The sequence below is a fragment of the Camelina sativa genome, chromosome 1 (assembly GCF_000633955.1).
Source record: "Camelina sativa cultivar DH55 chromosome 1, Cs, whole genome shotgun sequence".
NCBI lineage: Eukaryota > Viridiplantae > Streptophyta > Magnoliopsida > Brassicales > Brassicaceae > Camelina > Camelina sativa.
Window position 1 is genome coordinate 11671747 of NC_025685.1, and position 15321 is coordinate 11687067.

Below are 15321 nucleotides of genomic sequence, written 5' to 3' on the forward strand. Positions count from 1 at the left end.
ATATATATATATATATATATATATATATATAATATATTTATGGTTGCTTCCAATAAACAAAAAAGAAAAGCGATGATTACAACGAAATAATAATAATGAGAAAGCAACAGAAGGACCGACGTTTGAGAGATGGGACCAAAGGAAGTAGTATCCAATGGACTTGGTTTAACTGATACTTCATACCACCGCCAGTTTTTTTTTTTTAATCTTTTGACTACTTCTCAGGAGTCTTTTTTTTTTTTTTTTGGTAAAAGAAAAGATAACAAAACATGAGTTATTAGTTAATGTTAATTTTATATTACGTTACTTTTATATGACCAAAACATAAAATATAGTGGTTTGTATTAATTTTTGATGCTTTATATATATATATATATAATTTTATGAGTTACCTTGTGTTAAAATTGAGTTACATCCATGTGTTAAAAAAACAAAAACAAAAACTTGACTGGCAAATAGAAAAAACTGTGGAGACTTTTAAATGCTCCTACGGCCTTTGAAACTATGTCCCAATCAGCCCCATAGACTCAAATTTTTAATCATTTTTATGTGTTACTACATCCCGAGTTTGGACTAATTACAAGAACTTACAAACAATAAAACAAGTACCAACCCGCATGTATTTCTGAGCCCATACAAAGCAAATATAATAGTATAAATATTTTATTGACAGATATTATATAGAAGTAAAATTTATAGTATTCAACTGAGTTATTTTTGTTGTTTTTTGCATTCCTTTAATTCAAAAATTTAGCTAACATTCATATTAAGTCAAATCTATTGATAATATGGCTACATTTTATCACTGAAATTAAAATTGTCTATTACCTTCGACGTCAAACATGATAACGTCGGTAGGTTGGAATTTGGATGTGGCGATATCATTGATATGACTTTGTGAAACTCTTGCAATCGATTGTTGTACGTTTTTCTGGCCTACAATTTTAATGCTACTTTTTCAGAAAGAAAGAAAAAAAAACAAATAAAGTAATTCCATACCACAATTTTAATTAAAAGACATATTTATAATAAAACTAGAAGAAGCAAGTAATTGTTAATACGTGTTCAAATTTTGTTTGGCAACATTATGTATTCATTTTATCAAACCCTTTATGTCAATTCTTCTTTAATTTTAGTGGCAGCTTATTTGGTTTATCTTGATTTAGAAAACGTGTCTTAGTCAAATCATCAAAATCTGGTTTGCGAAACGTGTTTTAGTCAAATGTCTGAGTACGATAGAAATTCAATCACATATATTACTAAGTTCCAACTATCCACACGTATGATTTGCACGCATCACTTATCAAAATATACACATACAAATTTTCACTTATTTGTTGCTATGGTATAAATTAGGGAGGGATCAAGACTTCGAAGTTTTTAATGGTTAGCTTTGATGTTTTTATTCTTCTTCTCTTGTTGAGAGATGGGACCAATGGAAGTAGTATCCAATGGACTTGGTTTAACTATACTTCATGCCACCGCCAGTTTTCTTTTTTATAATCTTTTGACTACTCATGAGTCATTGTTATTACTGTTTTTTTGGGTAACGGAAAAGATGATAAAACATGACTTATTGTTATTAACTTATTATTAGTTACTGTTAATTTATATTTATGTTGCTTTTATATGACCAAAACATAAATATTGTGGTTTGTTTTATTTTTTTTAATGCTATATATATGAGTTACCATGTGTTAAAATTGAGTTACATCCATGTGTCAAAATTGAGTTAACGCCTCTACATTTGTCACACACCTAACAATTCTGTTGCGAAGCGTTCCCTTAAGCATTCTTATCCTCGTCCCGACAAAATTTGGCTGATAAAATTCAGTTCCAAGCTTACTTGTGGTTGCTTACTTGCTTACTCTCTTAGCTGGCCCATTCTCATTTCTCACAATACACTTCTATTTGTTTTTCTAGCGGGAGCTTTAAGAATTAGGATTTTATTCTTAGACAAAATTTGACCAAAAAAAAAATTCAAGTAAAGCACTGAGCTATATATATCTTATATAATACCAAAACACCATCTATATGACAACCACTAAACTTACATATAATCATCAAAAAGGGAGAATACAAACTAAAGGCCGTAACTAGACTGAGGAGTGTATAATCTACGAAGACGTCTCTTACGGTACCTCCACGACACTTGAATCTGCCTAGCAGCTCGTAGCCTTCAACGTGGAGACTCGAACCTTGTGGCTCCTTTGACTCTATGGCTCCTTAGGAATCTCGAAAACAAGCTCGTTACGTCTTTAAGTTCTGCTATACTCAGCGAAAAGGCTACTACATTTGTCACGCACCTAACATTTCTATTGCTAAGCAATCCCTTTGCTGACATCCTTATCCTCGTCCCATTTGAAGGTTTCAAAACATACTCAGTTACAAAGCTAAAGTGCTACATAGGGAACTGAAAACGTTGAGATTTATGAAGAGCGTTCGAGGGTTACGGAAGAGCGTTCGAGACACCAAAGTGAGGAGTTCTTCACCACAAACATCGCCTTCTAATAATGGTAGAACAGAACCGTCTTCTCCAAAGACTCCAATGCTCTCCATCTCACCTCTCACTATGAATACCGTTTTCTCAACTAGTCCTCCGCGGTGCAACACTGTGCTACTGCCTATGTATGTCCTCTGTTTCAGCCTCTCACAAATGGCATCTAAGATTGATTCGTCCATCAAAGAATATTATTTGTGTGAGGAATATTCTATATGTGTTTTCACATTTTTTTGTTTATGTTCAATTTATTTTATAGATTATTAAGCTTGTTTTGGGTCAGTGTGCTCAGATGCTTTCTTTACCAAAAAAAAAATTGTATAAAATCAATCAATTTTACTATAAGTTCATGATCTTGACTATCTTTGGTTAAAAATATATCAAATCCTTATACTACCATTAGAAAATCGCACCTAAGATTTTATTTCAATGTGATTTGTTGTTTACTCGAAGTCTTTTTTTTTTTTTTTTTTTTTTTTTTTTTTTGTCAAAACCATGAGATTTCATTTAAAATTATAAATCTATTGACTAATATGGCTACATTTTATTACTGAAATTAAAATTGTCTATTACCTTCTGCGTCAAACGTGATAACGTCGGTAGGTTGGAACTTGGATGGATGTAGGGGATATCATTGATACGACTTTGTGAAACTCTTGCAATAGATTGTTGTACGTTTTCCTGGCCTACAATTTTAATGCTACTTTTTAGAAGAAAAACAAACAAATAAAGTAATTCCATACCAAAATTCAAATTAAAAGACATACATATATTTATGATTCTATAAAAAAAATGCATATATTTATGACAAACTAGAATAAGCAAGTAATTGTACATACGTGTTCAAATTTTGTTTTGTCAACATTATGTATTCATTTTATCAAACCCTTTATGTCAATTCTTCTTTGATTTTAGTGATTTATTTGGTTTATCATGTTTAGAAAACGTGGTTTAGTCAAATCATTATTATCTGGTTTACGAAACGTGTTTTATGATCTGATTACGATATAAATCCAATCACATATACTGATATACTAAGTTCCAAGTATCCCACACGCACGACTTGTAGTCTAGCATATTTTCTTGTTTTGTTACATCTAGAAATTTGTTTGCAAATGTACAGGTGAAGCGTCGTATGTGCTGCTATATATAGCCCCTACCGGCAATACTGCTGGGATAGTGTTCATCTACGTATAATTTAACAGCTACCAAGTAGCAATTATATTGGTGTATGTAAATCATTTCACAACTCTTAAGCTGATAAAAAAAAAGAACATTACCAATCTTCATTGAGAAGAAGAACTAGAGGAAAGGAAAGGAGTTCGTGCCCAAACATTTATAAAAGGTGGGTTTAGTGAGAATGTTCAAAGACATTTCTGTTGATATTGTTGTATTTGATTTTATTTTCATTGTACTTGAACTAAAGTCCATTTTTTTGGTGGATACAAGCTAATAATATTTTTACGTTTTACAAGGTGAACAAAATCAAATGCCGGAACCGGGATACATAATACTAGACAAACACATTGGATTTAAATTAAAGTCATATATTTTCACAGTAACCATAAGCTCAAATTAATAGTCGTCTGTCTGATTAAAGAAAAAATAAAAGGAAAGAGACATAATGGGAACTACCGAAATAAAAAAGAAAGAATAGAGTTTGTGAAGTTGACACTTTCAGTTTGCTTTTGCTTTGGCTTTCGAAGTTGAGGCCTCATCATCTTCCTCTGTCTCCTTCTCCTTGTTCTTCTCTGTCTCGTCAAGGTTGTCGATAGTATACTTCAATCCAATGTAATAGAGTAACGCACCGATCAACGTCAAGTTCTGCGAATCAGTCACAATCTTTGTTAATCACCTAATACCATGTGATTAATCAGTGTGTTGATTTACATGGTAACAAAACTTAACCTGAGTGAAGTCATTTAAGTTGGTAGGGAAAGGAACAACAGTTGAGAGCATTTGTGTTACAAGCTGGAATCAACAAAACATGTTGAAAGATTAGAATCTTGATAAAAAAAAAAATGAAAGCTTTTGTTAAGCTAGAGATATATGTTTTTACCAAGAAGTAAGCTGGCATGGTTTGTCCAAAGATGAAACATAAAGCTGCAGTTGCTTTTGCACTTATGAGTGAGAATTCAAGAAGTCGAACGTCGAACGCGACCACTTGCATTCCAGTGTAAAACGTGAGAGCCTTAGAACCGTATTTGGTCATCGCGTTCACCGCTGGTCCAACCGTCTTCTCGAGTGGCCCGCCGTCGCCAAAATGATCAGCATACCTAAACAGAGTTAAGTATCAAGCCTCTTGTGGATTCGATTATATAAGGAATTAACCAATCGAGGATTCTTTTTTATATTTCTTACTCTTGGATAGCAGAAATGAGAAAGACAAAGGCAAATGCCATTCTCCCAAAGAAGGCAATGGCTGGCATTGACCTTGTTAAGGTTGTGCACATCATGCTCTTGACGTTTGACATTCCTCAGATTGTGTATGATCTTGATACTAACGTTTGCTATCATATTAAAAAATGTTCGGAATTGGGATCAGAATGTGAATTTCATTTTGAAAACAGTCGTGCGAAACAAGAGAAACCAAAAACATGGAATCATTATAGAGAAATAGAGGGTTTACGTGAATCTTGAAGATCTAACTAAACAAGCAAAACTTATTTTGTTTTAGCAGTAACTTTTTTTAATTTTGAAAACTAATTGTGTTCTGACCAAGCAATTGGATCTGCCTCCGTACACGAACTAATTAAAAACAAGAATCGCATGATGATTGGCGCAGAGATACTTACTTGTTCCAAAAGCAAACTATGAGCGATCAAGGAAGTAATTAATAGAATTGAAGCTTCTATGATGAATCTGTTGCATAAGAAATAAATAAATAGAACGAGTGTGCTTAGAATTGGATAAAAGAGAAACATCCATTGACGAAGAAGAAGTTGATTTAGTCATCTTTTTTACCATTATATATCGTTCACGCAGACCGGTTTGTACGTACCAATAGTCTTAAACAAAAGCCTGAAAACTTTGTTCCTAATGAAATTATTTAATTATCTTAGAAAAGGTGAGGTTCATGATTTGGGTATTGTAAGTCAACCTTTACAAATATGACTAGGTAATCCGCACATAGTGGTGCGGATAAATCAATTCAAATAAATTTATTATTTAGAATTAGATTATTGTTTGTGTAAAATAAAATATGTAAATAATTCTTTTTTTTGTTTTATTCAAATTTACATTTATTTTATATAAAAAGATGTTTCACCTATGAAATATTTGAACATAAAAAATAATTTTTACGCGGTGAAAAGTTTTGTATGAAATTTAATTTAATAAAACATGAATAACTATTTATTTAAAAAAAAAAAAGAAATTAATTTGTTGTTTTTAAAGAAGTATAATATAGTTTCAAATTAAATGACTACAAATAGTTTAATTTATTTAATGAATTTTTATATAAGTCTATAATAGCATATATGTAATTATGATTAATTAATAAGGTTTATTTGCTAAAATGTGCTTTAAGTTATGGCGACGACACATCAGTATTTTTTCAAAAGTGCTTCTCTATTAATATATAGGAGATAATTTAGAATAATATTTTAAAAAATAATACTAGTGACGAATATATGATAGAGGTGTGCAGTGCTGCCAGTGCATAATTAACTTTCATAATAATATTAAAATGAACCCAAAAAAAAAAACCTTAAGAATAGAGCACTATTTAATAAAATAACGACATTATTGGTTTAGTGGTGTTCACATGATAACCATGTTTCCAGCATATATGATCCCTACGTGAAATGGTATTGTTTGGAATAAATAAATAATAATCGGAGTAATTACGGCTAAACATCCTAATTATATCAAGTAACCATCCAGTAACTTTTGACCAAAAAAAATATACCAAGTAACTATCGTAGGGTGATTTTACGAAATAACGAAGTACAGTAAAACTTCTACACATAGTGTTTAAAAAAAAAAATCTGAAACTCTTTAAATGAAAGAGATATTTTTTAAAAATGGTACACTTAAAAGGTTTTTCTCAAAATTTTCCGACAAAAGAAAGGCCAAAAACTTCCAAGTATTCATATTCACGAAAAAGGAAATACCGACACAGATCGTAACTGTAACGTTAGCTATCCATATTCACGAAAAGGAAATCAGACAAGGGCTATAATTAGTTACTAATCAAGTAATCAGAGTAACTAAACCACTCAACTCAAACGAAAAAAATTACCCTAAACTTAATGAAAGCAGAGAAGTACGCAAGTATTATACACGGTAAGAGAGGCTCTCTCATTATTATTCTCTCTATCCATTCTTATTTAACCTTTTGAGCTACAAATTATTTAGTTTTGTTGTAAATTGTTTTGAAAGTGTCCATACTCTTGAGTCTTGACGAGTTATAAATCAAGTGTCAAATCCCTAAGATAAGTGTCAAGAGAGTTATATTTTTGTATGTACAAATTAACAAGACATACATATAATAATAACATGGTATAGACTAATAAATAGTACACGCATCAACGTATAAGTAAAATTAAACAAGAGGACATGTATGCACATATGTCAATGGAATATGGTATGCACATCCATACCTTTAACTATAATTTCCTGTTTTTTTTAATGTTCTTGATGTATTTGATCTAAATTTTCTTAAAGACCAAGAAGCTTGAAAAAAGAAGGAAAATAAAAAATGCCAACGTGCATCCACTCTTTTCCCCGGAAAGAATGCTAAATCTGCAAATTCATCAAACCCAATTTTGTCTTCACATCTTTCCTCCATAGGCCAAAGAGTAAGACTTTGTTTCTACAAAATCTTTGAAAGTTCCAAAGTTTTTTAATCTATCTGGATCATATTTTTTTTTTTTTTTCAGGGTACATAGTAAGAATTAGAGATGGATGTTGTGCAAAGAAAAGTGAACAAGTTTGGAAGAAAAGTTGCTTTGTTCCCTCATGTCGACACTATTGGAAGAACTCTCTTTGCTTCTTCTTTTTTCCTCTCTGCATGGAATGAGTAAGAATCATCATCATTCTTCTTACTATTTGTAAATGAACGATTCTTAGCGCATTAAAGAGAATTATCTGTTTTAACAACAACGAGGTTCTTGATATTTATCACAGTTGATGGATTTAAACTTAACAAATGGGATTTTTTTGTTCTTTGTTCAATTTTAGTTATATGGAACTCAAATCCAATTGGGAAGGAGGAGAGGATTACTGGAGACCAAAGTTAGGTTATTCAGGAGATCAAATTAAGCATCTTATGGCAGTTAGTATCTTAGTGAAGACGCTTGGTGGACTTATCTTCATCTATGGCAGCTTCTTTGGTGCCTTCCTCTTGGTACTAACTCTCAATTCCTTCTTATATGAATTTCTCTTATTTTATTGATGCAGCGAGAGCACCAAAATTTATTCGATTAATGAAACTAAGTAACCAAACATAACAAATAATTATGTGTTGCATCACTTATGAATCTTATGCATTGTGTCTCATTCTAAATCAATATTTTGGGTGCATATAGCTTATGTACCAAGGCATTGCGACAATGATCCATCATGATTTCTACAACCATCGTATCGACATTGAGGAATTCGGACTTCTCTATCTGAAATTCAAAAGGGTATTACAACCGATCTTTCTTTTTAAGTGTACTTCTGGTTTCTTTTGAAAACTCTCATTTTTCTTTTAATTCCTATATATGTCTCCTGGTTTGCTTGTTAGATTCTGAATGAAACTGTGTCATACGAAACTGCATACAATTTCTACCAATCAGATTTTGACCAGCAGAAAATAGAGCAAGTCAAATCAAAATTCCGCGAGGTGCATTAGTGAGGCCTACATGTAATATATAATTGTAGCTTTTGTGATAACACCACTGTGTGATGATTAAGTTAATGTGTATTGTGTAGCTTGCGGATCACGCAATGACAAACCCTGCCTTGTTCGGACATAATAATGAGTTTGTTCGTCGGCTCTTAAGCTTCCTCAAAGGATTGGCCGTAGTAGGAGCATTGCTATTTTTCGTGGATATGAAGCATCGACTCAACAAAGCCAAGAAGACGTCCAAAGTTAAAACAGACTAAGACTTAAAAAGCCATTTAAAATCCGTCGTCTTTATGTGATATTGGATTCGAATTTTATATTTTGACAATCGAACAAATACATTACCTTTGCTATTACTTCAATCTTGATTAAATAGTTCTATAATAATTTATGTAGACTACATGGTGATTGACTACATGTACATGCGGATTTGTTCAATAGAAGTTGTAGCTCAATATAAAATCGATCACATTAGCACAACTGTTCACGTTCAATCTAGGCTTCTAGCCTAATAGGCTCGTATAACAACATGCAAATAAACATATTAAATGACATTTTCACAGTTTTTCGAAACCAAAGCCAAATAAAACTTAAGCTAGATCTATAAAACGTGAGACTTCGGATCTATATCCTCATACATTGACTTTTTTGGCCGGTTAAACTAGCAAGACATTTTGGTATATATGTATGTACCAATGAGTCTCCCTAAATACAACTGGAATTGGAAAACTCTCTGATTACTTTCCTAAATCCCTAGTCATATGAAATATAAATTTATATTCGTTGGTTTTGGCTTTATCACGTTTTGAATAAATGCTTATTTGGGTTAAATGATATCAGTATATTTTTAAGAAAGTCACGACGTCTGTCAAATGATGTTCTCGGCTACAAAGATCTCATCTCGTCTGATAACCTGTTTTGTATTTTGTTAATATTTTTAAGTCCTGATCATGGTTTTCATTGAATTTAAAGAAGTTTTTCACTTTGTTTTCTTGGATGTTATTGGTCTAAAAATTTATTAAGGAACCCAACTGATGCACTCAATCACGACTAGAAGGCCTTGTTTTACTAGCTCTTTCTTCCTTGAAACGCTTTTCAAATACCCTTTAGTTTCTGAATAAGGCTTTATGTACATTAATTTGTTTGATGTTACAGAAGCATCAATTGTGAATCCATATGCGATTATTGTGAGCATGCCTACTGGAGGACATGGTTCCGGTGAAAGCACTCGTGCTATTTCACTAAGCTGGTATGAACATTTTAAGCTGGTATTACTAAAGTAAATACATGATTGGAAGAATGTGATGTTCAATTTCAAAACATAAGACAAAAGAAAATATTTTGATGTTCCCAATATATGTGAGAAAAATTGACCCATTAGATTACCAATTTTTCTTATATATAAACTTATAAACTTTATAAGAAAAATATTACAAACACCAAAGAGTTGTTTAACCAGCCACCCTTAGAGGGTCCATTTCATCCTATATAATATATAACTTTACCAAAAGACATTACTCTGAAAAACACCGTTAACTTTCTCCAAGTTCTAATTTGGCCCTTAACTCTTAAAACTACTACTCCTCCTTCATATCCTATATTTGTTATTCCTCTCGGCAGCAACAGCAAGAAGCCTTGACACACCTTGTGTCCACATTTCATACTCCCTTTGGCTCTTGCACTCAAATTCTACAATCCCTCTCGGAACTGTCTTTAAACCAAAGTATCTCAAATCCTCTCCTCCTTCCAGCAAATGGCGGCCTGGCCAAGCTGGAATGTTTTTTATCACTATATTTACATTTAAATTTAAAAATATTCGCAAACTTAGTATACAATATTATAGTTTTTTTAGTTTATATAAAATATTTAGAGATACATTATCTCAGCTTTCGATAATCATTTCTTGTGTCTCAATCACAAGTACATAAACCAATTGGCTCAGTTAGTACATAAATACTTGTGTCTCAATCAAACAAGATACATTATCTCTTTGTTTTTTTCAATAATTTTTAGTGTAATTTTAAGTTTTTGTGATGCTTTTCTTTTGGCTATGAATAAAATAGCAAGTATTTGATTATGATATTGTATTTTCATTTCCCGGACAAGTTAAATAGCTTAATTCATTTTTTTTCCTATATTGTATGCTTATTTTAATATTTTATTAATTTATAGTTCATGCGCATTATTTTTTATTTTCTTTCAAACAATTTGATGTTTTAAGTGATACAGTATAAATGATTTTTACTATTAATCAAAACAAAAAAAAATTAGATTTTTGTTTCCGGTATAGTTTTTGCCGTAAAGTTGGACATATTCTGGCTGAGTAAAACTAACAAAAACTGAATAAACAAACAACATAAAAAGCCAAAAGCCCTGATCAAATCACACCAAAAAGAAAAAGAAAAAATAGTATATCAATCAAACATTATAAAATCAATTTCCCAATTGAAAAAGGTGAAATTCCAACAATGCAAAAGACCAAAAGATTGAATTTTTAAATAAATATTTGTCCATCACTTTCACCATTAGCTAATTTACTATTTATATAAAAATTTCCACTTTCCTCAATTAACAAATATATAAAATAAAAATTGCGCATTTTTGTTCTTCTTCGTCTTCTCTCCTCCTCTCTATGTGCCCCTTTGAATCAACAAAAGAAAACATAAAAAAAAAAAAAAAAGTCTTCAAATTTTTCAATAGTCTTCTCCTCTGTTTCTTCAATTTCGTATCCTGAAAAAAAAACTTAAAAATCTTACCTTTTTTGTTTCTTCGCCGGACAAATCGTCTTGAGTTTCAAGAAAGCTGTTTTGTTTTTGTTTTTCCGGTGGGGTTCTGAACTTTTTTTAGTCTCGGAGAAGTGATAAAGACTAACCACTTTACGATTTGGGGTTTTGTGTTGAATTTGGAGATTCTTGGTGGAAGAGAAATGATAGATATCCCTGGAACACCAGGGACTGTGACCGGTCTTGTCTTGAGAATTTCTCAGTGTGTTTTTGCTGCTGGTTCCATTTCTTATATGGTTACTTCTGGTGGATTCTTCAGCTTCACTGCTTTCTGGTAATCATAAAGTCAGCTTTTTTTCTTTTCTTTAATGTTTTGTTCCGTTTGATCAGAGTTTAGGATATTGAGTTTAGGATATTGAGTTCTTGGATAGTGTGTTCAATTGTATAGATCCAATCCCGAGAAAGTTGTTTTAGAATCTGAACTCTGGATTTAGTGTTTAGGATTTTGAGTTAGTTTGAGTTTATTGTTAGGTGTCTCGAAGATCTTGTTCTAGACAAGTGTGGCTTTATTTGTCTATTGCTTCATGATTGGACAGATCCATCTAGACAACGATTGGTTTGTTTTTTCAAGTTTCAAAATTCAAGAAGCTGTGTTTTGTTTTGTATCTTTTGCACATTTTACGAAACTAGACCCTGATGAATCGAAACCTCTGTTTGTTTCATTTTGTTATTGAAGTTTAAGGATCTTGAAAACGTGTAAAAATCACATCTTGATATGTGAATCTTTGTCAATTTAACATTGTACAGAGATAAACAATGTGGAGTTTTCGTGTCCCTACATGTTCTTTTCACACTTTTGAAAAATTTGGTTGCAGCTATCTAGTAGCAGCAATGGGTTTGCAAGTGATATGGAGTTTTGGTCTTGCGATACTTGACACATTCGCCTTAGTGAGAAAGAAAACACTTCTTAGCCCTGTTTTAGTCAGCCTCTTTGTAGTTGGAGATTGGGTAAAAGATCCCTTCTCTTCCCTCTCACTCTCTCATTCTCTCTACTGAATGACCAAACCCTTAGAATCATCTTGTTTCTTTTTCTGTTCAGGTAACATCAACATTGTCACTAGCAGGAGCCTCGTCATCCGCGGGGATAACGGTTTTATACTTTGGTGATTTAGGAAGCTGCAGTTTCGAAGCAGAGTGTTGGAGGTATCAACTCTCTGTAGCTTTAGCTTTCCTTTGTTGGATCACCATAGCCATTTCTTCATTTACCACTCTCTGGTTACTCGCTTCCGCGTAAGTAAACTCGAAGAAGCCTCTGTACAATTTACATATATATATACGCACACCTTATTAAACAAACTTATCTGAAGATTTTTGATTCTTTATTTTTGTTAATAGAATACGATTTACACCATGTCTTTATTAACTCAGTGTATAAAGATTGTTAACTAAGCAGATGTTTCCTAATTGAGATTGAGAACAATGCTCTCATGTTTATTTAATTTTTGTGGGACATTTCAATTATGGATTGTTGTACAAAATAGATAATATCTTACGTTTCGTTTTGGATTCACCAATTATGCAAACAAGTAAAATTCGGTTGGTGATGGTTTTTGTTTTTGCCTTGCTTCAAAGTTACAAGATTGCAAAGATCCAACGGCTGGGAATTAGTGTTAAATAATGAGTGGCTAAGATGCTTATACTATGACCTACCTACTACTACCAAGGACCACTAACTATTGCGTGATTTACAAAATTGTACTCTTCATTTGGTGTAATGTAATACATTTTCAAATGATCTGTTTCCACCTTTACATTGAATCAAAGAGACAGAAACCAAAAAAAAAAAACTGACAAGTTTCTCAGACATTTTTATTCAAAAAGGGCACGTAAGAGTAAAAGCTTAAAGACTTGATAAACCGAAACAAAATCATAAAACTCTCTAATCCCCACGACCCCACCCACCAATGGTTACTGCAAAACTACTGATAAAGAATCATCTGAACTATGATCAATGATGAATCTAACAGAAAGAAGATTAAGCAACAGGAGCATGATCTTTGACATCTTGAGACGAATCACGGCCAGCAGGGTTGACGAATGGCCACATTGACATGTTTGGATAGTAACCGTAACTAGGGAAAACCGCCATTTTATTGGGATGGAAAGCTGCTGGATGCTGGGGAGGCATGAAACCCGATGGAGGTACCGCCATAGATTTCAACTCTTGCTCTATCTTCTCCTTATCTGCCTTCAACACCAGCTTTTCCTCGCGTAGCTCGTTTTTCTCCGCCTATTCCACAAGAGTTAGACTAGAAATCAGATAAAATACCAAACATAATGATTTTGAGCCAGAAACATTTTCCAGGAGAAGCTACACAGACTACTTCAATTAGGTTCTCATTTCATAAGCAGATGGATTAGGTAGCTAAGTTTTCTGACAAAGTGAGAAACCAACCTTTAGATTCTTGATCTCTTCCAGAAGCTTCTGGTTGGTTTCTTTAAGCTCATGAGCTTCACCTCTGAGCTGATTTACAACCCGGATTGCATCATCTAGTATAGCTACTTTATCCGTCTTTGGAGTCCTGCCAGGCTCCAAAACAGAGCTCAAGTCCATGAACCTGAAAAAACACACAGTATTTTTTCATATGAGACCAACTGCACAACAACACAGTCCAAACAATAACAAAAAACATACAAGGTTAGGCAAAGCTTTATACATACCTATCATTTAGCTTTTCCCTTCTCAGTTTCTCACGACAAGCTTTGGTTCCTGGCTTATTACATGATCCAGTTCGTCTCCTGTTCATACATAATCATATTAAACAAAAGAAGTGGATGATACTAAACTTATCCATGTAGATAACCAAACAACAAGATCACACAACAGTTTTTGAGCTAGTTTCCCCTTGAAACAGTAATATACTAAAGTTCTTACCTACAAGGAAGAAAACAAGATTACAAGCAAGGAGAATCGAAGCTAAAAAAAAAAAACATAAATAATTGAATTCAAGATCCCAGAACTGGTGGAGAGCAAGAGAAATCATTAACTGCAAAATAGGTTCTACCAAAAGCAAACACACCACACCACATCAAAACACAACAGTTCTTGAAAAACTAAAGAGCAAAGGTATTCAGATTCTTGAAAAAGACTACCTCTTTTTCGAGCATTCCTCCTCAACATGTTCAAGCTCTTCCTTAACACCACCAACAGATGAAGAAGAATTGATTTCCACAACATCGCTACACACTACTTGCCCCGGTCCCTGCTGCAACAAATGAGGCGCTGCTGCTGAAGAATCATCGTTTCCTCCTCTAAAACCACACACTTGCTGCGTCTTTTGCTGCAAAACACCACTAAACGACGCCCCCAAATCCAATTGTGGTGATCCAATGCTGCTACTATAAACAACTCCTTCGTTCTCCCCTCTAAAGCTACAAACTTGCTCAAGGTTTCCACTAAAAGAATCGAACTGTAGTCCTTGTTGTTGTGGCTGCTGCAGATTCACACCAGAGGACCCAAAATCCTGAAAGATGTTGGTGCCATCCTCATTTGTCTGTATAAACCCATAAGGATCCTCTACTCCATTGCTACATACAGAAGTCATCTCTATCAATAACCAAACAACTCAGATAAACGCAAAACAAAACGATCCCTAGAAAAAACATTAAAAACTTTTGATATTCTATAAAATTCGAAACTTTGAGGCTTCGTTTATTGAAATTAGGGAAACCATGAGAAAACCCAGAAATCTAAAAGGTACGAGACATCGGAATTGAAGAATAAAAATCAAACCTTTGATCGAAACAAAGGGCAGCGAGGAGATCATCGTCGTCGTGTATTGATGGATACATTAGAAGAAACAGTGAATTGAAGAATGAGAGAATCTGATTATTAAAAAAAAATATATATTTTTTTTTATTCAGAACACAAAAACACAAAACTTTTGTTGTGTTAGATATATATATATATATATATATATATAATTTAGAATTTTGGTTATTGGAATAAATAGTGGTAAAGAATAAAGATTTAAGGGAATTTTGGAATTTTTTAACAAAAATATCTGAATCTTATTCTCGGGGGAGAAAAAAACATATCGAATTTAGTAAAAAATAAACACTTTGGTTTGAACGAGAAGACAACAAAATCGGAATCAGTTTAATTACTTTAAATTTTTTATTAAAAAAAGTAAATATATTTGAGGGATTTAAGAAAGCCACGCAGTAGGCAAATTGGTTGGGGTCAAGAGTAAAAGAGAACCGTT

General features: G+C 32.8%; 4 protein-coding genes across 5 annotated transcripts; 2 read left to right on the forward strand and 2 right to left on the reverse strand.

The window, feature by feature from the left end:
- Positions 3999-5412, reverse strand: LOC104788150. The gene is made up of 5 exons (XM_010513847.1): positions 5296-5412; positions 4862-5010; positions 4560-4776; positions 4409-4471; positions 3999-4324 (listed from the first exon to the last, which is right to left on the reverse strand). Exons 2-5 carry the CDS (start codon positions 4972-4974, stop codon positions 4178-4180), a joined length of 540 nt encoding a protein of 179 aa, XP_010512149.1. The 5' UTR covers positions 4975-5010; positions 5296-5412; the 3' UTR covers positions 3999-4177.
- On the forward strand, positions 7176-8661 carry LOC104788160. 2 transcript variants are annotated; one of them, XM_010513856.1, is made up of 6 exons: positions 7176-7302; positions 7384-7523; positions 7685-7850; positions 8032-8130; positions 8232-8330; positions 8420-8661. In XM_010513856.1, the coding sequence occupies exons 2-6, from the start codon at positions 7405-7407 to the stop codon at positions 8591-8593; spliced, it is 657 nt and encodes a 218-aa protein (XP_010512158.1). In that variant the 5' UTR covers positions 7176-7302; positions 7384-7404; the 3' UTR covers positions 8594-8661. The 2 variants fall into 2 exon arrangements, with proteins under 2 accessions (XP_010512158.1, XP_019097487.1); XM_019241942.1 differs by lacking the exon at positions 7176-7302 and having other exon boundaries at positions 7309-7523.
- Positions 11029-12555, forward strand: LOC104788164 (CASP-like protein 5B3). Its single transcript, XM_010513868.1, has 3 exons — positions 11029-11390; positions 11932-12064; positions 12156-12555. The coding sequence occupies exons 1-3, from the start codon at positions 11260-11262 to the stop codon at positions 12348-12350; spliced, it is 459 nt and encodes a 152-aa protein (XP_010512170.1). The 5' UTR covers positions 11029-11259; the 3' UTR covers positions 12351-12555.
- On the reverse strand, positions 12905-14988 carry LOC104788169 (transcription factor bHLH34-like). Its single transcript, XM_010513880.2, has 5 exons — positions 14850-14988; positions 14210-14644; positions 13778-13855; positions 13512-13674; positions 12905-13346 (listed from the first exon to the last, which is right to left on the reverse strand). The coding sequence occupies exons 1-5, from the start codon at positions 14906-14908 to the stop codon at positions 13092-13094; spliced, it is 990 nt and encodes a 329-aa protein (XP_010512182.1). The 5' UTR covers positions 14909-14988; the 3' UTR covers positions 12905-13091.

What these genes read in the sequence shown, in the direction of transcription:
- LOC104788150 (XM_010513847.1), bottom strand. Translation starts at nt 4,974, where the DNA reads ATGTCAAACGTCAAGAGCATGATGTGCACAACCTTAACAAGGTCAATG. An exon ending in CCATGCCAGCTTACTTCTTG is followed by an intron (nt 4,472 to 4,559) that starts GTAAAAACATAT and finishes TGTTGATTCCAG; the next exon opens with CTTGTAACACAAATGCTCTC. An exon ending in ACTTAAATGACTTCACTCAG is followed by an intron (nt 4,325 to 4,408) that starts GTTAAGTTTTGT and finishes ACTGATTCGCAG; the next exon opens with AACTTGACGTTGATCGGTGC.
- LOC104788160 (XM_010513856.1), top strand. Translation starts at nt 7,405, where the DNA reads ATGGATGTTGTGCAAAGAAAAGTGAACAAGTTTGGAAGAAAAGTTGCT. An exon ending in TTCCTCTCTGCATGGAATGA is followed by an intron (nt 7,524 to 7,684) that starts GTAAGAATCATC and finishes GTTCAATTTTAG; the next exon opens with TTATATGGAACTCAAATCCA. An exon ending in TCTATCTGAAATTCAAAAGG is followed by an intron (nt 8,131 to 8,231) that starts GTATTACAACCG and finishes TTTGCTTGTTAG; the next exon opens with ATTCTGAATGAAACTGTGTC.
- LOC104788164 (XM_010513868.1), top strand. Translation starts at nt 11,260, where the DNA reads ATGATAGATATCCCTGGAACACCAGGGACTGTGACCGGTCTTGTCTTG. An exon ending in TTCAGCTTCACTGCTTTCTG is followed by an intron (nt 11,391 to 11,931) that starts GTAATCATAAAG and finishes ATTTGGTTGCAG; the next exon opens with CTATCTAGTAGCAGCAATGG. An exon ending in TCTTTGTAGTTGGAGATTGG is followed by an intron (nt 12,065 to 12,155) that starts GTAAAAGATCCC and finishes TTTTCTGTTCAG; the next exon opens with GTAACATCAACATTGTCACT.
- LOC104788169 (XM_010513880.2), bottom strand. Translation starts at nt 14,908, where the DNA reads ATGTATCCATCAATACACGACGACGATGATCTCCTCGCTGCCCTTTGT. An exon ending in GCCCTTTGTTTCGATCAAAG is followed by an intron (nt 14,645 to 14,849) that starts GTTTGATTTTTA and finishes TTCTGTATGTAG; the next exon opens with CAATGGAGTAGAGGATCCTT. An exon ending in GAGGAATGCTCGAAAAAGAG is followed by an intron (nt 13,856 to 14,209) that starts GTAGTCTTTTTC and finishes ATGTATGAACAG; the next exon opens with GAGACGAACTGGATCATGTA.